Source organism: Dermochelys coriacea, chromosome 9 (genome assembly GCF_009764565.3).
Source record: "Dermochelys coriacea isolate rDerCor1 chromosome 9, rDerCor1.pri.v4, whole genome shotgun sequence".
Lineage (NCBI taxonomy): Eukaryota > Metazoa > Chordata > Testudines > Dermochelyidae > Dermochelys > Dermochelys coriacea.
This window is the reverse complement of record NC_050076.1, coordinates 85,798,219-85,821,555: the sequence shown is the minus strand read 5'-3', so window position 1 is coordinate 85,821,555 and position 23,337 is coordinate 85,798,219. Positions and strand designations below refer to the sequence as shown.

General features: G+C 42.2%; 1 protein-coding gene across 4 annotated transcripts in view; it reads right to left on the bottom strand.

The window, feature by feature from the left end:
- The window catches only part of CHRDL1 (chordin like 1), a 59,475-nt gene extending 39,354 nt beyond the window's left edge, over positions 1–20,121 (bottom strand). The window contains exons 1-4 of one of the 4 annotated variants that reach the window (XM_043492465.1): positions 19,540–20,121; positions 16,025–16,171; positions 14,057–14,169; positions 10,125–10,218 (exon numbers count right to left, since the gene is read on the bottom strand). In XM_043492465.1, coding sequence (XP_043348400.1) covers positions 10,125–10,218; positions 14,057–14,169; positions 16,025–16,121 — 304 coding nt within the window. In that variant the 5' untranslated portion in view covers positions 16,122–16,171; positions 19,540–20,121. Of the gene's footprint in view, positions 1–10,124; positions 10,219–14,056; positions 14,170–16,024; positions 16,175–19,539 lie in introns of all 4 variants that reach the window. The other 3 variants (XM_038416712.2, XM_038416713.2, XM_038416714.2) reach the window with 3 other exon arrangements.
- Between the last annotated feature and the right edge of the window lie 3,216 nt (positions 20,122–23,337).

The window sequence follows — 23,337 nt, the reverse complement described above, 5'->3', positions numbered from 1 at the left end:
TGTGCTAATGAAACATATCTTCTAATGATTTATACAGTTTAAGTTCAAATAACATTTGTGATAGGAGACCTGTGGGGGAATTTTGCATAAGGTAACAGAGCAAATTGATTTTTCTCTCTCTAAAACTTCCTTTGCTTAATTTCATCTCTTTCCTCCTACTTATAGCCCTTGGTGCTATTAAGTTCACAGCGTACATACAGAAGTTACATAAAAACGTCAAATATTCAGGCTGGAAGTTTGCAGTGTAATACGACTTTATTTCTTAGAATTCAAAAAAATAGCACACAAGAACCTGAAAGCACATAGAAAGAAACAGGCTGCTCCCAAAAACCAAGAGCCACAACTCACCCCATCTTACTATCGACTGGCTGTCTTCAGACTGATGCTCCCAGATATTTACTACAGAGACCCATAGCCCACAAGCAGGACCAGGAAACATCCCACTCTTAAAATGATAGCCTGCAATTCCAACACAGTCCTCAATACACCACAGGGATCTAAAGTCCATTTAACTTAGTGATTTCATCTTCTGAATTATTTTTCTGTTTTATTCATTTGCATTTGTGGGTGGCGGTGCATATTAACTGCATCCCTTTTTCACAGAGGTCCTTATCTAAAGTAAGTGGGAGTCTATCCAGTCCATATGCAGATAGCCTTTTCCTGTTGTTCATGCATCACAATTTAATTTTATATAAATCTGAAAGGTAAATAAAATATAAATGTGGTTCAGGGTCTGGGGGTTTTTTTTTAAGCAATTTAATTGTTTTGCTTTTGAGGAGTGGTTGAGGGTGACAATAAATTTCAATTGAAAAGCTATCCACTATCAAACAACTGTGAACACAAGTACTAACAGAATCCATATGAGCAGCTCTGCGATGCAGGTGTCCAAAGACATTAAATCACAAAACACCTTATATTAAAGTAACTTCAATGACTAGGCTAAACTCAGAAAGAACAAGGCAATTCAAAGATGAGGGGACCACTTTGTCTTAAATATAACCGGCCTGAAGCATGTGTAAGATCACCCACTTCTTGAAGGGACCAGCAATGTTTTACGTAGGCAGTATGAGTTTCCATACGGAGCTGAGTTAAGGATGCCCTTTCAGTCTAAATGCTTAAGGATTTATTTTTAACTTTCTTGGGTTAAAGTCAGACTCTGTGTTGTTTTAATATATTTTTGTGAGGTTTAATTTCCTGTATTTTCTTTTATGGTGGCATAAAAAATAGCCCAACAAAAGTCTGAGGGGAACTATTTTTAAAAAAAAAAAAGCTTTCTCTGTAGCTACATTTTAGTTCATGCTCTAAGGCTGAACCACTGTATAAATCATGTCCCCAGTCTTCCAGGGTAGCAAACTGCATGGAGTCTTGATGCATTTTGAGCTGTACTTGAAACGCCCTGGAAGCTCTGCCGAATCTGTCTTTCACCAAATACCTTTGAAAAATTCTCAACAAGATATCATGGCAGTCCAAAGTACTGAGAAATTGTAACTGCCTAATCTATGTATATAGATACGGGTTTATTTCAAGGCATGTTGAGTAGCTGATTTTCAAATAGACTTTTTTTTAAATGACCAAAAGAAACTGGGTGTGACAATTCCACTTGGAGAGATTAGCTAGCAGTGCTAATAAATCTAGTATTATAGGAGAACTGTAAAGCAACATGAACATTGAGCTAAACCCTGAGTAGCAGGCAGTATTGGAAACCACCCAGGAAAGCCTGTTCTCATTTTGTTTCTAGTTCAGATTTGGGGCATCAAGCGCTTCAGGTAAGCTTACTCTGAACTTTGGTACTCACCTGAACCAAACCTCCAGGGATTCTGAGGTTCATGTGTTACTGGCAATGAGTAAATGAGCACTGCAAAGATAGTTGGTCACTAATTTCTGATGTTCTGTGACATTCTGACATGAGGCTTTCATACTCCATATTGTTAGAATATCAAACCCACTCATTTTCCTGAACTCTTGACTCTGCTTTTTCAAATGTCAGTGGTGCCATTTTGCATCTAACCGGTTTGTGCAACTATGCACCCAGTCTTTGTACCGAGTTGCCCAGTAAGAGACGTCACTTGCTCTCTAAACATGTAAATGTCCAATTTTTACATGGAGGCATAATAATTGTGCACATCAGACAAGCCTCCAGGTAATCCGATTCTGACCCTCTGCTCTGATTTCTGGCTCTGACTCTGTCTCAATCTTTTTTGCTCTGGCTATAGTTCTGTGTCTCAGTCTTGGTTCCTGGTTGTGACCATTTTGATACTTGGCTCTGGCATTTAGACTCCAATCATTGGGCCTGACTCCTGCTCCAGCCACTAGACCTGATTGCCTACAACCCAGTCTCCTGAGAGTTTGAGCAGCCTATTTCAAAGGAAGGAATCATTCAGGGAAATAGGGGACCAGCTCTGTGAGCAGAGATCCCAACAAGACCAACGTCTCCCTCTCGGAGATAGTGGGTGGTGTATAGAATCTGCAGGTATAGATTACAGTCCTGCAAGTGAAAGCCACACCACCTGCCACCCCTGCCGTTGACTCCGCCCTTCACCCCCGCCCCGGCAACCACATTCCACTAGCGGATAAATTTGACTGTGATTGCAGCATCTTCCATGTCTCTTTGTACAGCCCCTGTGATACCAGTCAGATACCAAGACTTCCTTGACATGTTTGACAAGAAGAAAGCGGATATCTTGCTGCCCCATCGCAGTTATGACTGCCCCATTGATCTTCCACTGGGAACAGAGGTTTCCTTTGACCACATCTACTCTCTCAGAGCCCAAGCTATAGGTCCTCCAGGGCTACCTTCAAGAGAACCTTTGAAAGGGGTTCATATATCCATCCATCTCTCCAGCTGGGACACTGATCTTCTTTGTAAAAAAGGATGGATTGCTGCTGCTCTGAGTGGACTACAGGATGCTAAATAAACTCATTGTTTGCAACTGGTATCCCTACCCCAAATCAATTAACTCTGAGAGACTTTGCTTTGTCAAGATCTTCCTGAAACTTGCCCTCTGTGGAGCATACAACTTGGTATGGATCCAGAAAGGGGATGCGTGGAAGACCACCTTCCATACCCAGTATGAACATTTCTAGTACTTAATTATGCTAAGGAAACATCAGGGTCCCTAGTTAAGGTAGTCTCATGCAGCTCCACATTTACAGTGTGCACTTCAGGCCTCCCATCATTGTAAACCTGTGTACCGCAGCACACAAACGTACAGATCCTGCAATTCTCCCATGCTGAAGAACTGCTTAGGCCATGATGGCATAGATGTTTATGGTGGCCTCCCGGAGCCCATGTTCTTCTTTGATGCAGCTGTGCAGTGCCTCAATGAGTATTTCAGCACTGCAGATTCTGTTCTGCTAGAGGAAAACATTTTTTTTTTAAAGCTCGCCGGCAGCCCAATGAAACCATATGTGAGTTTGCATGTTGTTTGTGGCAGGTGGCCCAGGACTGTGAATTTGGGGATGTTACGATGATCATGCTGAGGGATGTTTGTGATTGGCATAGCCAATAACCACCTGGGCAAATGGTTACTAGGTGAAGATGCTAGAACTCTAACTTTTGATGCCATGATTGCTAAGAGGGAAGCATTTCAGAGGGCTCAGGCTGAAAGGGGCTCAGTGTCTCAGACTGCAGGCAACTTTTGTCTACACTTAAACCAGCATCTGCTCCTCCTGCTTCCATCACCCAGAGTCATATGGTGCTACCTACTCCTGCTCCACAGCAAAAGTTGCTGGCTCCTCACTCTTTCCGCTATGGTAGTATGGATCACTTGGCCAATTTCCCTGTCTGCCTGGCTAGAACTGCTATGTGCCAGAAATGCACCAGTGAGAAGGCACTATATCGATATTATTTTCTACTGACTATGACCACACTCAGGGCAAGTCTACACTACGGGGTTAAGTCGACCTAAGTTACTCAACTCTAGCAATGTGAATAAGTAGCTGGAGTCAATGTAGCTTAGATCGACTTATTGTAGTGTCTACACTGCGCTGGGCCGATGGGAGAAACTCCCCCGTTGACTTACCTTATGCTTCTCGTTCCAGTGGAGTTCCGGAGTCGACGGGAGAGCGATCTGCGGCCAATTTAGCGGATTTTCACTAGACCCGCTAAATCGACCCCCGGTGGATCGATCGCAGCAGCGTCGATCCATGGTAAGTGTAGACAGTCTAGTTACATGGGAGATATAAGAACTCCTAGTGATAAAGTTCCTTTAGAATTGGGTATATTCTACTCTTCATCTTGGTGAGTTAAACCTGAAAAACTCATTGCTAGCAGGGGATACGCAGTGCAAATTGCAGGTCTAGATCTAGACTGCCACGCAGACTGGGGTTGTTTGGATCTGGGGTTTCAAAAGCAAGCCATGAATTTTGGATCCAAATCAAATTCCCACAAAGTTCTCGGTGTTTGGATCCATGTTACTGACACAGGTTTGTTTCTTCATAGAGAAGATCCTGTACTCTTTTTGATGGGTTCATAAAGAATTTGGTGCAGAGTATTTTTCTTCTAGTCCACTTGAAATCTTCAAGGAAGGAGCTAAGAAATTGAGATTTATTCCTACTGCAATTTCATACAGAGCATTGTCAGTCAATAAAGGTACATTCTATATGGGAGAAACCAACCACCCTTGCACCAGCAGTGTCAGTTTGATGGTAGGTCAGCAGCTTTGCTATTACTATTTCCTGTTTCCCCCTCTTTCTTCCTAACCTCTCTATGTAGGCCTGACCTTGTTCCCATTAAAGTTAATTAAAACTCCCCTTGACTTCAATAGGCTCTAGGCCCCTAATTTGTTTCCCCCTCAGTTTAGATTTCAATGTTCCTCAGGTAAGTACTTTACTCTTGGAAGTGGTGTTCTAATCCAGTGGCTCTCAAACTTTTTAGACTGTAACTCCCTGCATCTCTATTCTTCCTAGCCAGGATATAACTGGGCCCCTCCCATTTAACAGTATGGGAGGTGCAGAGTGGTGATGGCCCCTGAAAGCTTTTCATGACCACCAGATTGAGAACCCCTGTTCTAATCCAATGCAACATGCATTGTAATATACACGTGCCCCTATATTTATACATAATATGCAAGTCAATGAGAGGTGAGAGCTCTCAGCAGTTTGCAGGATTGAATCTCTGACATTCTAATATGACTACATATGACTTGCAAGAAACCTCTTCTTGTGTTAGATTATGTATTTGTATACCACTGCCTTGCATTTTCTGTTACAGCTATTTTAATATCTGAATAAAAAATTAAATGAGAAAAGAAACAGATTGAATTTGATACATGCTGAAAAATCATAACACCACAGGAGCCTGAGCATAAATGTGTTATTAATCATGAAAGTTCCTGGAAGCCCGTGTGTGTATCTGGGCAGTAAGCTTAAAAAATGATGGAGCCAGATGGACTGATTCACATGCCAATATGTTGGAATACCCAGCAAAACATATCTGAAGATCAAAGCAGCAAGTGGAATACGGAAACCCTTTCTCACAGCTGCTACTCTGAAACCTTTCTAAACAGTGAAGTGTACATTTTTACTCCTATTGTAAATTTGCGACACCTGGTATTCACTTTATCATCTTAAAACTTACTTTGAATGCTCCATATTGGAATGACTCAGGCACATTGCTCAATGTAGAAAATGTATAGTTTATATTTTAAATTTAGTTACATTTATAAATGTTGTTGTCCATAGTAATGTCATGACTGTGGGATTCATCTACTTGCCTCAAAAACTAATCAGGGCACTTTGTTTCCATGAATGATACAATTCAGACAGGCCTGCAGACTGAAGTTCTCTAATTATTAACAGAAATCATCCTGATCAAACAGTTGCAGTGCAAGGGTCCGCTATCCCATCCGGCAAAAGTACCTCCGTCCAGATCTGGATGGACAAGCTTTAGGTGCATGTAAGGAATTCAGATTCCATGGCGCATTGTAAGCTAATTCTTCAGTCATTTTAGTTTGCCAGTTTAAGAGTACCAGTTGTTTTGATGCCTTTTTAGATGCGGACATCTGTCCTTCAGTACCTGGGCTCATGAACATGCACAGACCACAGAAATTTCCATTGTGTGGCACCAGCTGAAAAGTGATCTCAGCTTTCTGGAAGATCCTTGTAGTATCAGCATAATCTAACTCAGGTAATAAAGCACATGGTTCACAGAGCTGTAAAGGGAGACTAATCTCTGTGTATGAAAGACACAGACCCTGGATTTACCAGGAAAATGAAGATTAAGCTTCAAAGGACAACAAACATCAAAAGATTATGGAAAGACTTGCCATGAACCTATGGCAGCAGCTGGGAGACATTGGAGAAAATTAGAAGATACATCATATGTATGTGCATTTGACAATTGGTAAAATTCACCTTGGCAAGGGGAGAGTGTGGGGTAGAAACTGCACCTTTTGGTGTCAGCAGGGACCATAATGCTCTGGCTGGGGGAGATCTTTGCTAAATTCCCTCAGAGGGATCCCCCTCAACAGCCTCTCTCCTGGAGTTGCTATGAAGTACCAGTTTCCAATTAAAGTTCTTGCCTCCTGGCATTACCTCTGTTCATTATATAAGGAGGCATGTATTTGGGGGATGGCACTATACAGTGCTTGTGGAGCAGCGGGAGGAAGAGTCTGAAGTGACATGACTCAAGTACGACCCATTTCCAAAATACAGTTTGGGAAGCTCTGATGAGAAACACATGATTGAATCTTACAGACATTTAAGATGGTAATTCAAATGAATGGCCAATGGCAAAAGTTCCAACACTTTCAAGTAACAAGATTTATTTGGACCATAGAGATGAAATTCCTGTATATCATGGGATTCTGCACAAAGGACATTGTATCATATTACCACACATCATGAGTGCATAATCTGGATTGAGAAGTAAAAAGAAAAGGAGTACTTGTGGCACCTTAGAGACTAACAAATTTATTAGAGCATAAGCTTTCGTGAGCTACAGCTCTAGTGCCTGACTTTCCTATTCTTGTCAGTCATGAATGCTATTACTGAAGATAAGGCATCCAGCTTTGAATTCTACAGTCAATGCAGGAGGCAGAATGCAAAAGAATCACTGAAACCACATGAGAGATCACCCTTGGTCCAAGGTTGGTGCAGATCTATTTGAATTAAAAGTGAAAAGATTACTCACTGGTGGATGACTGTTCACATTTTTTTGAATGAACTGTTGCCCAACACATCAATTAGCAATGTGATAACTCACTGTATATTACAGTTTGATTGCAATGGGATTCTAAATGAGTTAAGAAGAGATAATGGCCCATAATTCACGAGTGGCTCTTTCTGGCAATTTTTGATCTCTCAGTTCGAGTACACCATGTCAAACACTTGCTATGGTAGCAAAAGTCAATATAAACAACTACACTTGTTTTGATAAGAGCCCTGGGAGTTCTCCATACTTAGCATTGCTAGAATATTGCAACACACTTTCTCAGAACTTTATTGAGATCACCAGTTTACAGAAAAAGTTTTAGAGCCAGATAACTCTGAAGTATTTAGTATTCATTATGGTAGCACCAAAGGGCCAATGCCCATTGTGCTAGGCACTGTGAAAACTTAACAAATACACTGTCTGCCCCCTAAAAGAGCTGTGCACCAGGACACTAGAAGAAGAGAAATACCAAAAGAATGCAAAACAATTACCTTCATTTGCAAGTGAGGAGACAAACAAAAAGTGGCTGGCAACCTGATAACGTAACAGTCCACACCAAGGTTATGTGTAATAAACATGGCAGCGGGTCATTCCTAGAGAGGAACATGACATCTAAACGCAGCTAAGGAGAAGGATGACTGTCTTTCCATCTCTTGAGGACCTCCAGAAGGCTACCGATTTGTACTTTTTTTTTTATGCTGACAGTGAAAATCACCAGGAACAGGAGAAACAGGCACCAAGTGTCAGATGCACCTCTGTGAGCGAAGAGGCCACTGAAGAAAGAACTGGCTTGAGAACACTATGTGGCCATGTGATCAGAACCCCACTGAGGTTTAGAAATGATAATTATTGACTGAGGTCCAGTAAGAAACAGAATAATTCCCTCATCTGCCAAGGGCTTCATGTTGCCTGCCCTGATCTTAGTCCTACACATGTGATTTGTGCTTTTGTTTTCTATTCATCTGTGATTGGGTTTTTTTGGTGGATAATTCTCTACTTGCGTTTGGTTAATAAAAAAAAAATAAAGTAATCACTGGAGTTTCCCATCATTGTAGGAAACAACCGAACTACAACCTGCAGCAGCAGCTAACAGTAAGAGTGCTGTCTCCATGCAAGTTTTTCTCCCCAAGGCTGGATCCTTGAGGTTTAGGATGCACATGTCGTTGCAGGAAAGCAATCAAAAAAATCTGTGTGTGCTTCACCCTAGCAACTGACCATGGAGTCCTGCCTCCCTAGAGGCTCCTCCCCCTCTGACTACCAGGTGGCTGCTGTTAGTTTCCTGATTTACTCCTGAGTGCCTGCAGCCCTGCTGTCATTACTCCACCTTTGTGCACCCGGGGAGTTCTATGTCAGGACTTCAACTTTCTGCTTGCGGGTATTCAGGTAAGGCCTGTTGCACGGCCTCATTAGTGAGGACCCAAAATCTATTACACGGTGGAATGTAATCTCACAAATTGAGTGTTGAAAGCCTTGTTGCTTGGGATACAAATGTAGCCAGGACAGAGTATTGGAAAACTTCCTGGAGAGAGGAGCCCTGCATTGCTGAGCAGGAGAGATTAGGAGATAGATTCAGCCAAATTAATCAGCTGAGTTTGTGTGTGACAGCTGCAATCTTGACTGATGCAAAGGATTGAGCCAGGGACCTCCAGAGCTAAAACCATGAGCTGCTATTGGAGCCATGCTCCCTAGCTGAGAGCTATAACAGACTCGTATCCTCTGGGCACCATGTGTGGCGGTGAACCCCCCTTTTGGGGAGGCTAGCCCCCCGACCCCACCCCTTCTGCCCAAGCACCCCCCCATCTGCTGGAGCCCCAAGCCCCCATGGCCGGAGGAGCCCTAAACCTGCCTCCCTGCGGCTGGAGGAGCCCCAGCTAGAGCTCCTCAGGCTCCTGGCCTGACCCCACCCCAGCTGCCATGGGCCACCAGCCTGAGCCACCACTGGCCCGAGACCCAAACTGAGCTGAGCCCCCAGCAGCTTCGGGGGAGAGGAGGAGCGAGGGCAGAGCCTTGGGACAGAGCATGAGCATGGCCATAGGCCTGGGATAGGCGAAGCTTAGCGTCCCCTGGCCTTTGATACCCACCGCCCATGTTTGGCACAGAGGGCGAACATAACACACGGCTCAGTGTGTCATGCTTGCATTGTGGCAGGCACTTCAAATATTCTCCTAGCCCTAATGAGTAGCAGACTGATGCCCAAGTTCACAGCCCTCCTCTCACATACCACCCTCTGCTCACATGTTTCAGTAGTGGAATGGTTCTTTCCTCAGACAACAAAACTTTCTCTGGAGAGAGCCAAATAAACACCCTTCTACAGTGCTGCATAAATAGCCTTTTATAGCTGGAAACGAGGGGTACCATTAAGAGACAAGCTTAGGGGAAAAATCCAGTCAAACCTACCAGCCTTTAGGCCATGTCAGGAATGTTGTAACAGCCTCATGAAAGGTTCTGCGTAACCTCCTTCATACAGTGGCTCTTAACAATGAATGTCTAATAAATGTACAGTCTGCAAGAATTTACTATACAGTAACTAATCAGATTTATATCGTCATAAATGTCAACAGCTCTGCTTCTGTGATTTATAGCAGTCCTTAATTACAAGCTATACTAGGATATGAGATGTAGGACTCCAATTTACAGTGATGTTATACAATTGCACATTGGTCCTAGCATTATGGAACAACTATTTAGTAATGCTGCACAATCTGTAAGTGACCATTTTAAAAAATAAATCTTAGCACCACTGTCGTGCTAAGCATTACAAAGAAATCCCAGAAGAAACCACTGTAGGAAATACTAGGGCTCATTATAACATAGAACAAGTCTCCCTCCTATTATAAAAGGAGTGTATACTGGGGTTTTCTGCATGAAAGCTTTTCATCAGTTTCCTAGTCATGGAAATACCCTGCTTCCTATAGCCTAGAATAATAGAGTACATTCAAGAGCAAATTATGGTTCTATAAATGTTCATTACCTGGACACCGTGGGCAGCACAGCTGTGGCACATGCACTGGAGTAGGGCAGTGTAGGCTTGGACATCTTATTCTGCTGCATAATACGTTCCCATTCTGGGGAAGGAATGCAACAATTAAATGCATGGATTGGGTATTGTGCCCTCTATTCTGCATCTAGATATTATGGTGAAGACTGTTATGGACCAGATTCTGATCTCAGTTACAACAGTGTAAGCCTGGGGTAACTCCACTGATTGCAGATTTACACTGTAGTAACTGAAATTAGAATGTGGAATAAATCCACAAAATAGCATAGATTGTTTCAAATCAAAGGAAGCATCTAGAAATGGGATCTCAACAATTTTCATTTGTGTATTCAAGTGTCTTTTGAGCCAAATTATAATTAGAAACCGCTTTTCCAAGGCGAAGGAATATATGATGAATGATAGGTCTCTGAGGCACCTCCTATTGAGGATTCATTTGAGAGCCAAAGAGATCATAGAGGCTGTAATTTTTAATTCTTCCACTAAATCTGCAGAGAGTCCTCTGTTCTCATTGTATTGATTTCCCAATAGGCAAAGAAAATCAGTTGGTAAATAGTTATTTTTCTAAGAAATATGAGCAGGATTTGGGAATAGGGTTCATTATTCATAATTAATGTAATATTCTGTTTGACCATATCTAGGTTTGATTTAAAATTAAAGCACAGGGAATATTCAGTCTCCAATGTCTATAAATCATCTATGTTATACCAGAAAAGACTATCCACGTTACACAAGAAAATACTATCTATTTTAGATTTCCACTTCCCATCCCTAATTCATACCCTTAATTTAGCTATGAAAGCTGTTAATGTTTGTAAATAAGAAAGACTCTTCAACATGAACATTGATGCTGTGCTATGTTTATGAATGATTGTAGTTTCTGGTGTAGTGTGAAATAAATCCATTTAAACTTCACATGGGCCATCAGAATACTATGAGACTGGTCCAGCCAATCAGTTTCCATTCGATTGGGCTCCAACACATGCATTAGAATGCCTTGATATAGTCCCATCACTATACAGAAGCATTCCTTGTCATCATCATAAAGTGCAATTCCACTCTGAAAAATGACTCTAAAACTTTGTGTCTCAATAATTCCAGATTGGATGTGCTGGGGTTGCAAAAAACAGGCCAGTCTTTTTGTTGTAAACTCTTTAGGGCACAGCGACTGTCATTTTACTATAGGTCTGCACAGTGCCTTGCATGATGGGACCCCACACCGATTGGTTCAGAGGCATTGCTGCAGTATAAATGTTAAATTCTCTCCTGATGTAGATGGGCCTACCTCCATTGGCTTCAATGGAGCGTTTTGCCTATTTACATCAACAAAAAATTGACCCAAAATGGTGGGTTTTTTTTTTTTTGAATTACCAGCCATGCAAACTCAACCTGAGCTCTGAAAACCAAGCTAGATTCTTTCCTTCTTGTGCATCATTAACATAATATGTTTCGCAGGCCAAGTGCTATCCTCAGCGACGCTATTGCCTTCAGTGGGTTTACACTGTTGTAACTGATTAGAACGTAGTAAGCAATTCTGATTATGATAAACAAGGAATAATAAAATTCGGCTCCCTCTTTCTTAGCTGTGTCTGCACTGCTTAAAAAGTAGTACACTTTTTAGACACTGACGGCTGCTGATTTAACTCTGAACACACACACAGGGAGCAGCTCTATTGAGTAAGAAGGTGCCCTGTTTATAGAGTCACTTTTCAGAGTAGAATAATGATCTGGCAGTTTATAAACACTTCGCTTAACTGAACCTAACAGTCTCTGTGCAATTCTAACTCTACCTGTCCCTGCCTTGTGGGAGATAATGAGTTCTCTTTAGGTACTCTGCTTTACTTTGAACCCGTAAGCTTTTACTTTTAAACAGGAACATGCAATCACTGTAACACATGAAATACCAATTACTATTAATTTACTGCTGTACTTTCCCTCTTAAAATAAGAGCCTTCTCACTATAGGTCAACATTCAGGTAGCATTTCTTTGAGCTAAATCTTTGTCCAAGCATGAAGCTGGAGTAAATGGATGAGCACTGGGGATGTCCACAGGAAATCCTCCCGTCCAGGCTGCAGAGTGGCTGAGCTTCCACTCGACAGCTACTTTTGCATCTCTGCAAAGAGGGGGAGGAGGAAATTGGCTGGTGGATCCATGTAGTCCTGGATCCACTAAGATGCAGGGAGCCACTTCTGGGCTCTGCTTGGTGGTACAGCTGCCCTCTATGTCATGGAATGTTGTAACAGCCTCATGAAAGATTGTGCGTAGCCTCCTTCATAGAGTGGACATGGTCTTCTAGCCTACTTCCACCCTCCCATATCCCTTTGCACAAGTTCTGTTGTCATTCAATCCATGTGTGGTTGTGGAAACAGGATTTTCCCCACATGCATCTTATGATGAATGGGTTTGCATGGAACATGGCAGTTCTCCTTTAATGTTAATACCTATGAGGCTCATATGCTGTTTGCATTCCACATGATTTCCTTTTCCTCCAGCTTGTCTAATTTCTTTCTAAAAATCACTGATTGATGATTTCTCTTCAGACACCTAAAGTCTCAAATTAATTTCCCCCAATCCCCACAATCGGGCACCACCCTTTAAGCAGTTTAATGAGCATTTTACAATTCATTGATTCAGAAGGATTTTTAAACGTTCATGGAGGGTTAGCAAAAGTGAATGGAAAATCCTCATAACTTTAAAACTCTGGAGTGTTACATGTGTTAGTGATTCAAATCCCTGAATCATGGTGGGTTTTCTGTATAGTCCTTGTAGAGCACTCAGGGAGAAATTCTGCCCTCCGATATGCCCCCCAAGCTGTCATGTTGCCAAGGGGTCTATCACTGTGGTATTTAAACATCAATCACCAACTGAAGGGGACCTGATCATGCCCTGAAACCCTATAACTTTAAAAAAGAGACTTTCCCCCCTTTTCGGTATATTTCTGAGCAGCAGAAGGAGAAGATATGCACCACTGCCAAGCTTGTGTGCTACTGTTTGTATGTGTGCATGAAAGTGAAGTAGCAGATTCTTTAGGATAAGTGCTGCACAGGGTCCAGTGTTTTATACTTGCAGGGGGATAAATGGTCAAAAAGAATTTGAGCACTAAAGATAGCAGACCAAACATAACATCTGGAGTGTCACATGGTAGTGATTCAAATCCCTGAACCATGGTGGGTTTTGTGTTTTAAAATGACTATAAAGCACTTTAAGGGACAAATTCTGCCCTCTGATATACTCCTCTCCCCCACCCCAGCTATCTGTCATGTTGCTAAGGGGTCTATCACTGTGGTATCTAAACATCAATCACCAAATGAAGGGAGCCTAATCATGCCCAGAAGGGCTCATCCTTTCATGTCAAAGCCAATTCTCCCAACTCCCCAACCTCTTCTTTTCTCCTCCTTCATTCTCCCTGCCTTTTCCTAGATTTTTATAAGTTGTGGCATCCCAGCCTAATTCCCCCAGTGCTCTGAGGGAGGAGATTTCCTTACTGTGGGAATGCCTTATTGGAGAGGTTGGTGTTGCATTTAGATCTCAACACAATCTTGGGTTCAGTCTAATCTTCCATCCAAAACGGTGAGGACCATATGTGGATGGAGGATTAATATTAGTCAAGATTTAATGCAAAGAATATGTAAGGCTGATGCCTAGTTAAGGAGTCTCTTGCCTGTTCCATCACTGTAAAAGGCATGCATGATCTATGTATTTTTGCCAATATTACCCTTCTCTGTTGAGGCAGGGGATCCCAGCTGTGGAATACCTTTTCGCTCTGCAGTTGCTGTGGAAGCCAATGGGATCTGGACACTATAGGAGAGCAGGATTGGGCCCCACTGCCATGTAAATGCAATGTAAGGACTTGTACTCAGTTAAGAACATACAAGGAGTCACAAGAGCTAAATCTGAATTGACCTACCTCTGAGCAAAGACAGTTAACACAGTAAACGAGTCCATAGGGTTCTAGGTAGGGATGCCATCTTTCTCCTACACGGTACTTCTTATCTTGAAACACACAGTATGTCTCTGAATCTGTTAAAATAATATGGAATAGAAAGAGCTATGAATTAATAATCCCTTTCAATGCAGGAAAGCAGTGGTAGCTCTAGTATCTCAATTAGGACTCTATGTAAACCTCAGGTAGCTGTGTTTGTTTAAAGTGCAAAGAAGTTCGTAAAGAATTCTACTTTTTCCTTTTCTTTGAGATCCCAATTTAAAAATGAATGCCTTCATATTGGATACCAGTTTCTAGCCAAGAAACCCACCAGGTTTCCGATGTGGTAGGTTTCAGACTGGGTTGATTCACTAGCCTTTCACATCCTAGAGACTTGGGTTCAAATCCTTTTGTAAGTCACAAATGAAAGCGCTTAGTCCCTCAGCCTAATTCATAGTAAATAAAATGTTCCCATCTCAAAGGCATGGCAGCAGTCTCTGCTCAGGACAGCAGAAGTGTTGAAGGACAGAATGAGGAAATGTGCATGTTCTATATTTCCATAGTTTAAGAACCAGATCAAACAGGAGCATGTCATGTTATTTGATACTGTCTTGATCTTATCTATGCAGCAGTGTGCAGGATATCTTTAGAGGCCTATTTCTCAGCAAAGGCCTCTAATTTTACAAGTATAGTTTTCCACTTGAAACTAACAGCAAACACAACGGGTATAATTTAGCTATCTACTTATGTGATGCTGCTTTGGTAAATGTTAATGTCAAGCCTCATGATAAATTATCACCCTTCTTAAAAACACATCTTGTAACAACACACAAATACTTGTCTCCCAAATGTTTAGAATGAGAGTGGAATGTCCTTAGCATGCAGTCTGCTAAAAGCAGGTAGCAAGATGTAGGGATTACTGGTAGCATGTGTAAAGTGATCTGCTTTCACTTCAGACAGCTGCATGGTGAATGACGCTTAGTGTCCGAAAAAGTAATGAGCTGAAGTTGCAACTGGAAGTTGTTGAATTTTCCTGGGCATTCTCTGCTCTGGGCAAGGCTAATTTGCACAGTTCTTTCTTGTGAATAAGCTCAGGAGAGCAGAGAATGCCTTCTTTGGACCAATTCAGTTTATTTTTTGCTGCATCCCCTTGCTTAGGACAAGAAGCTGGGTTTGAAAGATTTGACACTCTGTCTGTGACTACTCCTTGAAGTGCAAGCACTGAGCTCAGACACAGGCCAAAAGAGCTGCACGTGCAGGTAGAGAAAGGCACTAGGTGTCTCCTAGCAAGACCATAGTCTTCCTATAGATACTGGAGTGTGCTGTTAGTTACTCCTTCTGCTGTCAGTCACTCTTTCTGAAATGTGTTAACATCTCCCATGGATCATTGGATTTCTAGAAATATTTCCTTTGTCTTGTTTATGGTCCTTTCAATATATCGCACCAAGTTTTTGATAGAGCCTGGATCCTTAATTTTCTCAAAGACTATTTCATCTCTAACCCCGTTCATATTCGGTTTTTGGAACACAACAGATCTGCCTTGGAGGAGGTTTACACTAGCTGAAAACCTCAGCACAATAGACTTATGGATGGGACAAAATCCAGATAATCTGTCAGATGTTTATAGAGGTCATTGAAATGCAATTAAGCACACTCTGTATGCAGGACATTTGAAGTAAAACAGATCTGGCAGCTTGGTGTGTTATGTTCTTTATGATGTGATGAAAACTGTACAGTTTTAGGGAAATAGACCACAATTTATTTTTATTTGATTTTACTAAATGAAAACAAGCAGACACATTTTTTCTGTGTTAGGCTCATTTTAATGCAAAACCATTGTTAAAGTTCTATTACATATAAAAATTTTATTTGACACACACAATTGATAGACAACAGGAAAACACACATTTAGTTTAATATGATAGATGCATTATTCTTTTGAAGTTTACTTACGTTTTACTTGTTCCGATTTACCTCCATCTATGAAAAGGAGCCAGAGCACACAGGAAAAGATAAATCGAAAGTCCTCCAGTCTCCATTTTTTCCTCATCTTTGCCAGCAAAAAGGAAAGAAAAATCCTTCAAAGGGCAGAATGTTGAGCTGCTGGGAAGAAAATGTGAAAAGACTTAAGACTGAAATCCTCTGGGACTACTTAAGATGAAGGTCTCCAATATGATTTCAACCAACATGTAAAAATCGACAGCTGCCAGAAAACAAGACAAGACAAAACAAAACAACAGCAAAAAAAGTCTGTACAGATCTTTGTTTAGTGGAAACATTTTAGGCTTGAGATTAAATTGCTTCATTTTTGGAAAAGGGATCACATTCATAAAAGGTGAAAAGTGGGTATTATATCTTATGAAGTCCTTCTCTGATTGCAAAGCAAAGAACTTGCAAAGTGTAAGCAGTCTAAATACTTAAAACCCTCTTTCACAAGAGAAGTTTGTTTAGAAGCTTTTCCATGGACAGAATCAGATCTTTTGTATGTAAAGAAGGAAGTATGAATGTTGGTTGTAATGCCTCAGCTTTGCCATGGTAAGAGTAATCTGAACCTTGAATATATGTTAACCCTTTAATGTGCATTCCCATTTATTTCAGTAGGTTCAGGATTTCACCTCTAATTAATTCATCCCCCATCTCCTCTTATTTTGGGACTCCATAAAATTGATTGTTCAGGAGTTAACTCTCACCATTACCTTGAAACCTGTTTTAATAACCCCTGCATTCTGCAGTTTTATGCTGAAGGTACAATATGCAAATGACATGCCAGTCTTTATTCAGGCAGCTCTTTAATATCAACACCCTGTTAGCATGGAGCATAGTCATCAAGTATGCCTGGCCCTGAAAGCTGCACTCCTGGTGCTAGAATGCAAATTCTATTTGCCTTTTGTCTGACTTTTTCAAGACAGTCAGTCTCCTTTAGAGTGAAAAGAGGAAACTGATCAAATTGTAATTAACATGGGACTTTTTTTTTTAAATCCAATCTGGAACAATAAATTAATAAACATGTGAACCATAATAAAGAAAATTATTGTCCCATTAAAAGGATGGCTGGGAATAATTTACAGCATTATTCATGTGGGTTTTTTTAAACAATCTCAGTCTTGGTTTTCCTTATGAAAGTTTGAAAAATAATTCACTATTGGCGATTTAAACAATTATATAAACTTTTAAAAATATGTTCAAGTCATTTGACCTCTTTAGATAAGTTATCTTCAGATGACTTATCAAAAATTGAATGCTGGACCCAGATTTCACAAGGTTTCAGTGATGCATTTTCAAAGCAGAAATATTTACTATACATGTAAATTAAAAAATTAAGGACAATTTAGAGGAATGGAGAAGCACTGAGAAAAAACAATCCAAGTTCATCTTAAAATACTGTTTTTCAAATTCTCCTTAAAGAAACTAAACAAAATGCTTATACAAGCTACAAAGTAATCATTTTAAGTCATGTACTGATCAATAACACTTTTTAAACATCTATTCTTTCTGACTCGGGATTCTATAACAAGGGGCTGATAATATGGATGATTTGATCTATTATGTATGTTTTTCTCTCTTATGCTATTTCTTCCACTCCCAGTCCCCAAAACAACACCAGAAGCATGACCAGCTACCCTCCCCATTCAAAACAGTACAACCACTCTGTCTACTCATCATTGACCTCTGGCTGGTACTGTATAGCCTCATTCTAAATAATTTAAAATGCATCTGAGAATATTCAAAAGCATAATGTAACTTTTAAAGGGTGCTCTTTACACAATAGCAAAATAGAATTTAAAGTTCTTCTTGGGAACAAGAAATAAAATTTCATTTTAGGAATAAAAGTTCATTATCATTTTTCCCCTCAATGTGTTCAGATCTCATAGGACATTTTCTAAGACAAATACTTTAAAAAAAACTTGTTTAAAATGAAAAAAATTGCAATTTAGTCTCAGTATAACATGCCAGAATTCAGAGCAACAGTAGCATGCCTTAGATCACTAGAACTGACAAAATGTGGGCATTTTAAATACTCTGACTTTTTTTGGCTGCTGTCTGGTTGTTTGAGCAAAAAATATTTGTAAATGGAGCACCATTACTCCTCTTGGAGTCTTGGGAGCACTTTGATTGTTAGCTAGACTGGAAAGAACTCAGAAATGCTTCCATTTCAAAATGTCATTTCTTTCAACCCCAGCTTGCTTAAAGGAATGTTAAATAGTACAATGAAATAGAGGAATTAATAATGGAAATTAGATGGATTTTTAATCTCTTTAATTTCAAACTCAGTGTTACAATAAACCCAAGTACAGATACTTTTAGCAATAAACATATTCCCTTTATTTTTGAGCAATAGCCTCAGTTGAAAATATGCTGAGCTAATTAATTGCTATTAAAATTAACCTTTTTATTATCCATTATTGGTATTCATCAGTGAGAACCCCATTGTTAATTAGCATTACCTAGGACTGAAACAAGGCAGTAAGCAAAGACCTATTTTCATGTCTTTTGATTTCCAATAAATCCTATTTAACAGCTAAAAATGACAGAGCATGGGTCCACACTTTATATTATTAAAACGAAGCAGCAATGTTCAAAGAAAATTTGAATACATTTTTAAAGATCAGTGCCATGACCAATGTCATCACAGGCAACTAGACACCAACTATCTTCAGCTAAACTTTCTCCCAGAAGTTTCATCTAGTGGGTGAGCACAAGATGTAAATGGCAAGAAATGAGCACATTCGTTTAAGAAATGTCAGTCACGGGTGGAGGGGCTTGCTGTCCTTTTGTAACATAAAAATGTACCACTAAGAACATACATTGTTGTTTTCTCATCAACAAAGTACGGTGGGGGGGGGGGGGGGAGATTTCCTAGGCACTGCATTAGGCTTGTTTTCTTACAAGGGCAGCCAATTTTAATAAAAGCTAGTTTGATGCAGCCCTGGCCAGAGTGCTGGCTTTTAATGGTTACAGCCCGTATTACTCCTATGGGACACTGTGTATCGGTTCGCCGAGGTCTCAGCCCCCCACCCACAAGCGGGACGAAAGTTGAGTTCAAAGACTAACTGTAGCGGGGTCACCTGGGGCAGAGGGGGGGGGGGGGCGGCTTGCCGAGTCCCCTAGCCGGTGAGCCCCATCCAGCCCGGCTCAGGGACACAGGGAAGCCAGCCCCCTGGGGCGGGCGGAAAAGGGGGAAAGCGGAGGGCATGTCACCGCCGGGAGACCGGAGCCGCAGCCCCCGGCCAAGCGGCCAGCGAGCCGGTCCTCGCATCAGCGGCGAGGAGCCAGGTGGGGGGATCCCAAACGGGGCTTGGGTTCGGAGAGGACCCGCGGGCGCCGGTAGGTGCGTCGGTCCAGCCACAGCGCCCTGCTCTCCCTCAGTCCAGCCATTCTCCTGCGGCCGCCTGAACGCCCCCCCCCCTCCCGCCCCCCGCCACGGCCCCCGCCTGGCTGCGGGGCGGAGGCCAGAGACGGGAACAAACCTGCTCAGGAGGCAGAAGCCGGAGGGCTGGTCAGTTTCAGCAGCAGCCGCTGGAGGCTCAAGTGGCTCCCCCTGGAAATAGGCGAGGGGGCTCTGGCTGGGCTGGAGGGGGCGGAGAGGCAGGGATCTCACCCCCCGTGACTCAGAAACAGCCCCGGTGCCATCGGGCCCCCCGCTTCACTCGGTGGCGATGGGGAGTTCTGGGTCCTATAACCCCCCCGTCCCCCCAAATGAGGGGTGGGAGGGGGGGACAAGCCAAGAGCTGATGGAGAGTCCAGGGGAAGAGCTGCCCAGGGTCTGATGTTGCCCTGCTGGGGGGGGGGGGTGGGGGGGGGGGAGAAGAGAGAGACGAGGGGCCTCTGCCACCTACTTTCCTTCCTCTTGCAGCTGCTCTGTGAAGGGCCGAAAGCCGGGAGCCCGGTGAGCTAGAGCTGGACCCAGCGCCTCCGAGGATGCTCTTAAATGAATCCTGCCCTGCACCCCCGCAGAGCCGCCGGCAGCGGGGCTGCTGCCTGCAGGAGCAGGAATGTAGCCAGAGCCCCGGGGATCCGCCTTCCCCTCCCACCCTCTCCTTTCTCTGCACCCCCCCTCGCTTCTGCCTGGCACACAAGTGGTGATTGACAAAAGTTTGGGGTGGAGTTTGTTTGATTTGGGGGGTGGGGGCGGGGCTGTCTGAGGGAGGCAGGAAAACGAGCTCTTTCCATGGCAGGGATCTTAGAGCCTCTCCCCTCCCTCCCTCTGTGCAAGGAAGCTTCAAAAGATCCTCTCTACTCAAGTAAACTTCACCCTGAGCTTAAAGGGGCCGCTCGCCCAGATCGTGGGACTAGTGTCCCCCCCCCGCCCATTCACAAGCTTGCAGGGGACGGTGAGCCACAGGACAGGATGGTTCAGCTTTAAATGCCCGATACCTTCATTTCCAGAAAAGGGAAAACAAATTCTGCCTATCTTTAGGCAGCAACTGGCAATGGTCAAAGTTTAACAGAAACCTATTAAATGTCTGTAGAAATTGCTCTATGCACTTAGATTTAATAGAGAATGGGATCCTGTCTGGGGGTGGGGGTGAGGGGTTGTAAGCATATAGAATTCAATCACAGCACTAGACTTCACTAATACATTCTATAGGATGGTTTAAAAATTAAAAACCATAGCAAGGTTCCCATTTTCTAACAAATTGTATAGGGCTTCCCCGTAAGGCAAAGCTTTCAGTTCTGCTCAGTTCTCTTAGAGGTAGAAATGTAAACCAAGCTGGCTCTGTAACAGGCTTTCCACACCCACGGAGCGCACGCAGATCGTTGCTGGACTGATTAAGTTATTGTTTGTTAGGATTTGTCGGGCACCCTTTTCTGATACTCATGGCCTGGTCAGGTTTATTGTGTTAGAAGGTTTCAAGGTCATACTGAAAATCTGTTGGAACTAAATTAAACCCATGACTCATGACATTACATGCTTGGTCAAACATTCTTGTTCGTCTTGTTGTAGCCCCTTTAACTAATAAGAAGAGATCAGCAAACCCTTGACAAATGATCTGAGAGAAAGGGTGAGGTATGAAAAGACATCATGTAGGGAAACAAATTACAGCCTATTTCCCCTTAGTTTTGTATAAGGGTATTTGGGAGTCTAATACTGCTGAGAGGTCACAAGTCTCCCTGGACTTCAGTAAATCCCATAAAATTGAAAACCGAGTGCAACTTTTATTCCATCTATTGTAATACTAGACAAGATAAAACACTAGACACAGAGTTTATGGAACAATCTTGCATTAGCAGGGGGAAGAATTAGATACCTCATGGCTGTTTTCCAGCTCAATAAGTAACTGGGGCTGTGTACTAATATGATTTTACAACTCTTAGTATAAACCCCCCATGCTCTGAAGATAAACATTTTGAAAAGATTTTAGTGTGTGCAAACACAATGCCCCCCGTTACATATCAGTCTAGATTTTGGGTGTAAAATGTATTGACCTCACACACATATTCCTATAGGAAGAAAACTTCACTGATTATGAGGAGATCTCAGTAACGAAGGTGGAAACCACTGCTGCAGAATGACTGCCAGCACTTCTCTTGGAATGGGTGAGTTACAGGCAGAGGAAGAAATGTGCTTGCGGAGAAAAACAAATGCCAGGATTCTATCAGGAACATGATCCTAAATCTCATGGGTGGGCAGGGAATCCTACTAATTTAGGCACTGATCCTGCAAAGACTTATCAACAGAACTACTCGTTTTGGATAAACTTAAGCATGTGTATAAATCATTGCAAGATTGGAGCCTAAAGTTCTGAGATAAGGGTGTGCAACACCTAAGGGGTTTGGGCCTTGGAACATTTTGCCTGGTCTGGTAGCATGGCTCTGGTCTACAAGACAAGTTTAATGTAGTGGGTGAACAACTCCCCTGTATGCACTCAGGCCCTGGCTTCTGAGCCAACCACCTATGACCTCTGAACTCAGCGCTTAATCCAAAGTCTAGTTAACTAAAATCTTCCACTGACTTCAGTGAGTATTGGACAGAGCCTTCCCAGGGGATACCCTAGTCTCTGTTTGCCAGAAGCTGGGAATGGGCAACAGGGGATGGATCACTTGATGATTACCTGTTTTGTTCATTCCCTCTGGGGCACCTGGCATTGGCCACTGTCGGAAGACAGGATACTGGACTAGATGGACCCTTGGTCTGACACAGTAGGGCCATTCTTATGTTCTTATACTTTTGGCAAGTGGGGAGCCAGTCAGATGTGTGGCCACTTGCAAATCCTCCTGCCTTCCCATTTCAGATGATGTGGCCTTAATCTGACAAGCTAAGCAGGAACAGACCTGGAGGCCTCCAGGAAACGTAGCAGACACAGGCATAACAAGGTCCAATGGTTAGACACTGAAGCCAGATACATTCAAGTGAAATAAAGAATGAATTGTTAAGTGAGAATAATTAACACTGGAAAAGCCTAACAAGAGACATGGTGGATTCTCCATCACTTGAAGTCTTTAAATCAATATTGGATTCCTTTCTGAAGAGATGCTCTAGTTAAACCAGATATTGTTGGCTTTGATTTGATGCAGGAATAACAAACTGAAGTTTCATGGCATGTGTTATGAAGGAGGTCAGGCTAGACGGTCATCATGATTCCTTCTGTCCTTATATTCTGTGAAAAAAAAATCATGGTGCTGTGGGAAGTGGTGTTGATGTCAGTTTTCCCTCTGAGTCAGAATTGAACCATTTCCCTGCATGGTGTCAGGAGGAGCTATGCTGCTAAGGTGCCGTCTTTCAGATGAGATATTAAAGGTTTCCTGAGCAGTGGTGGTGATTAAAGATCCCCAGGCATTTCTCTGGAAGAGCAGGGGCAACTGACATGGTGTCCTGGCTGAATTTCAGTATAATATTGTTTAGCTTATTTTCCTGAATTCCCATATTGCTAGAGTTGTATAAGGAATTATTTTCCATGCCAGGTCTCTACACTGTTCTGTTACTGAAGCTGATCTATTTTGAAACTGTGTTCTGCCACAGAACTAGTTGCATTTTGATGGTGGATTAATTTACCTTTACATATAATATGTCTGTATGAGGGATTTTCAAAACTGCCTGAAGGAGTTTGACATCCAGATCCCATTGACTTTCAGAGGGAGTTAGGTAACTTTTTGAAGAGGCCTATCCATAATTTGTAATTGAAAAAAAGGAACTCTATAGAAATTAAAAGGAGTACTTGTGGCACCTTAGAGACGAACAAATTTATTAAATTTGTTAGTCTCTAAGGTGCCACAAGTACTCCTTTTCTTTTTGCGAATACAGACTAACACGGCTGCTACTCTGA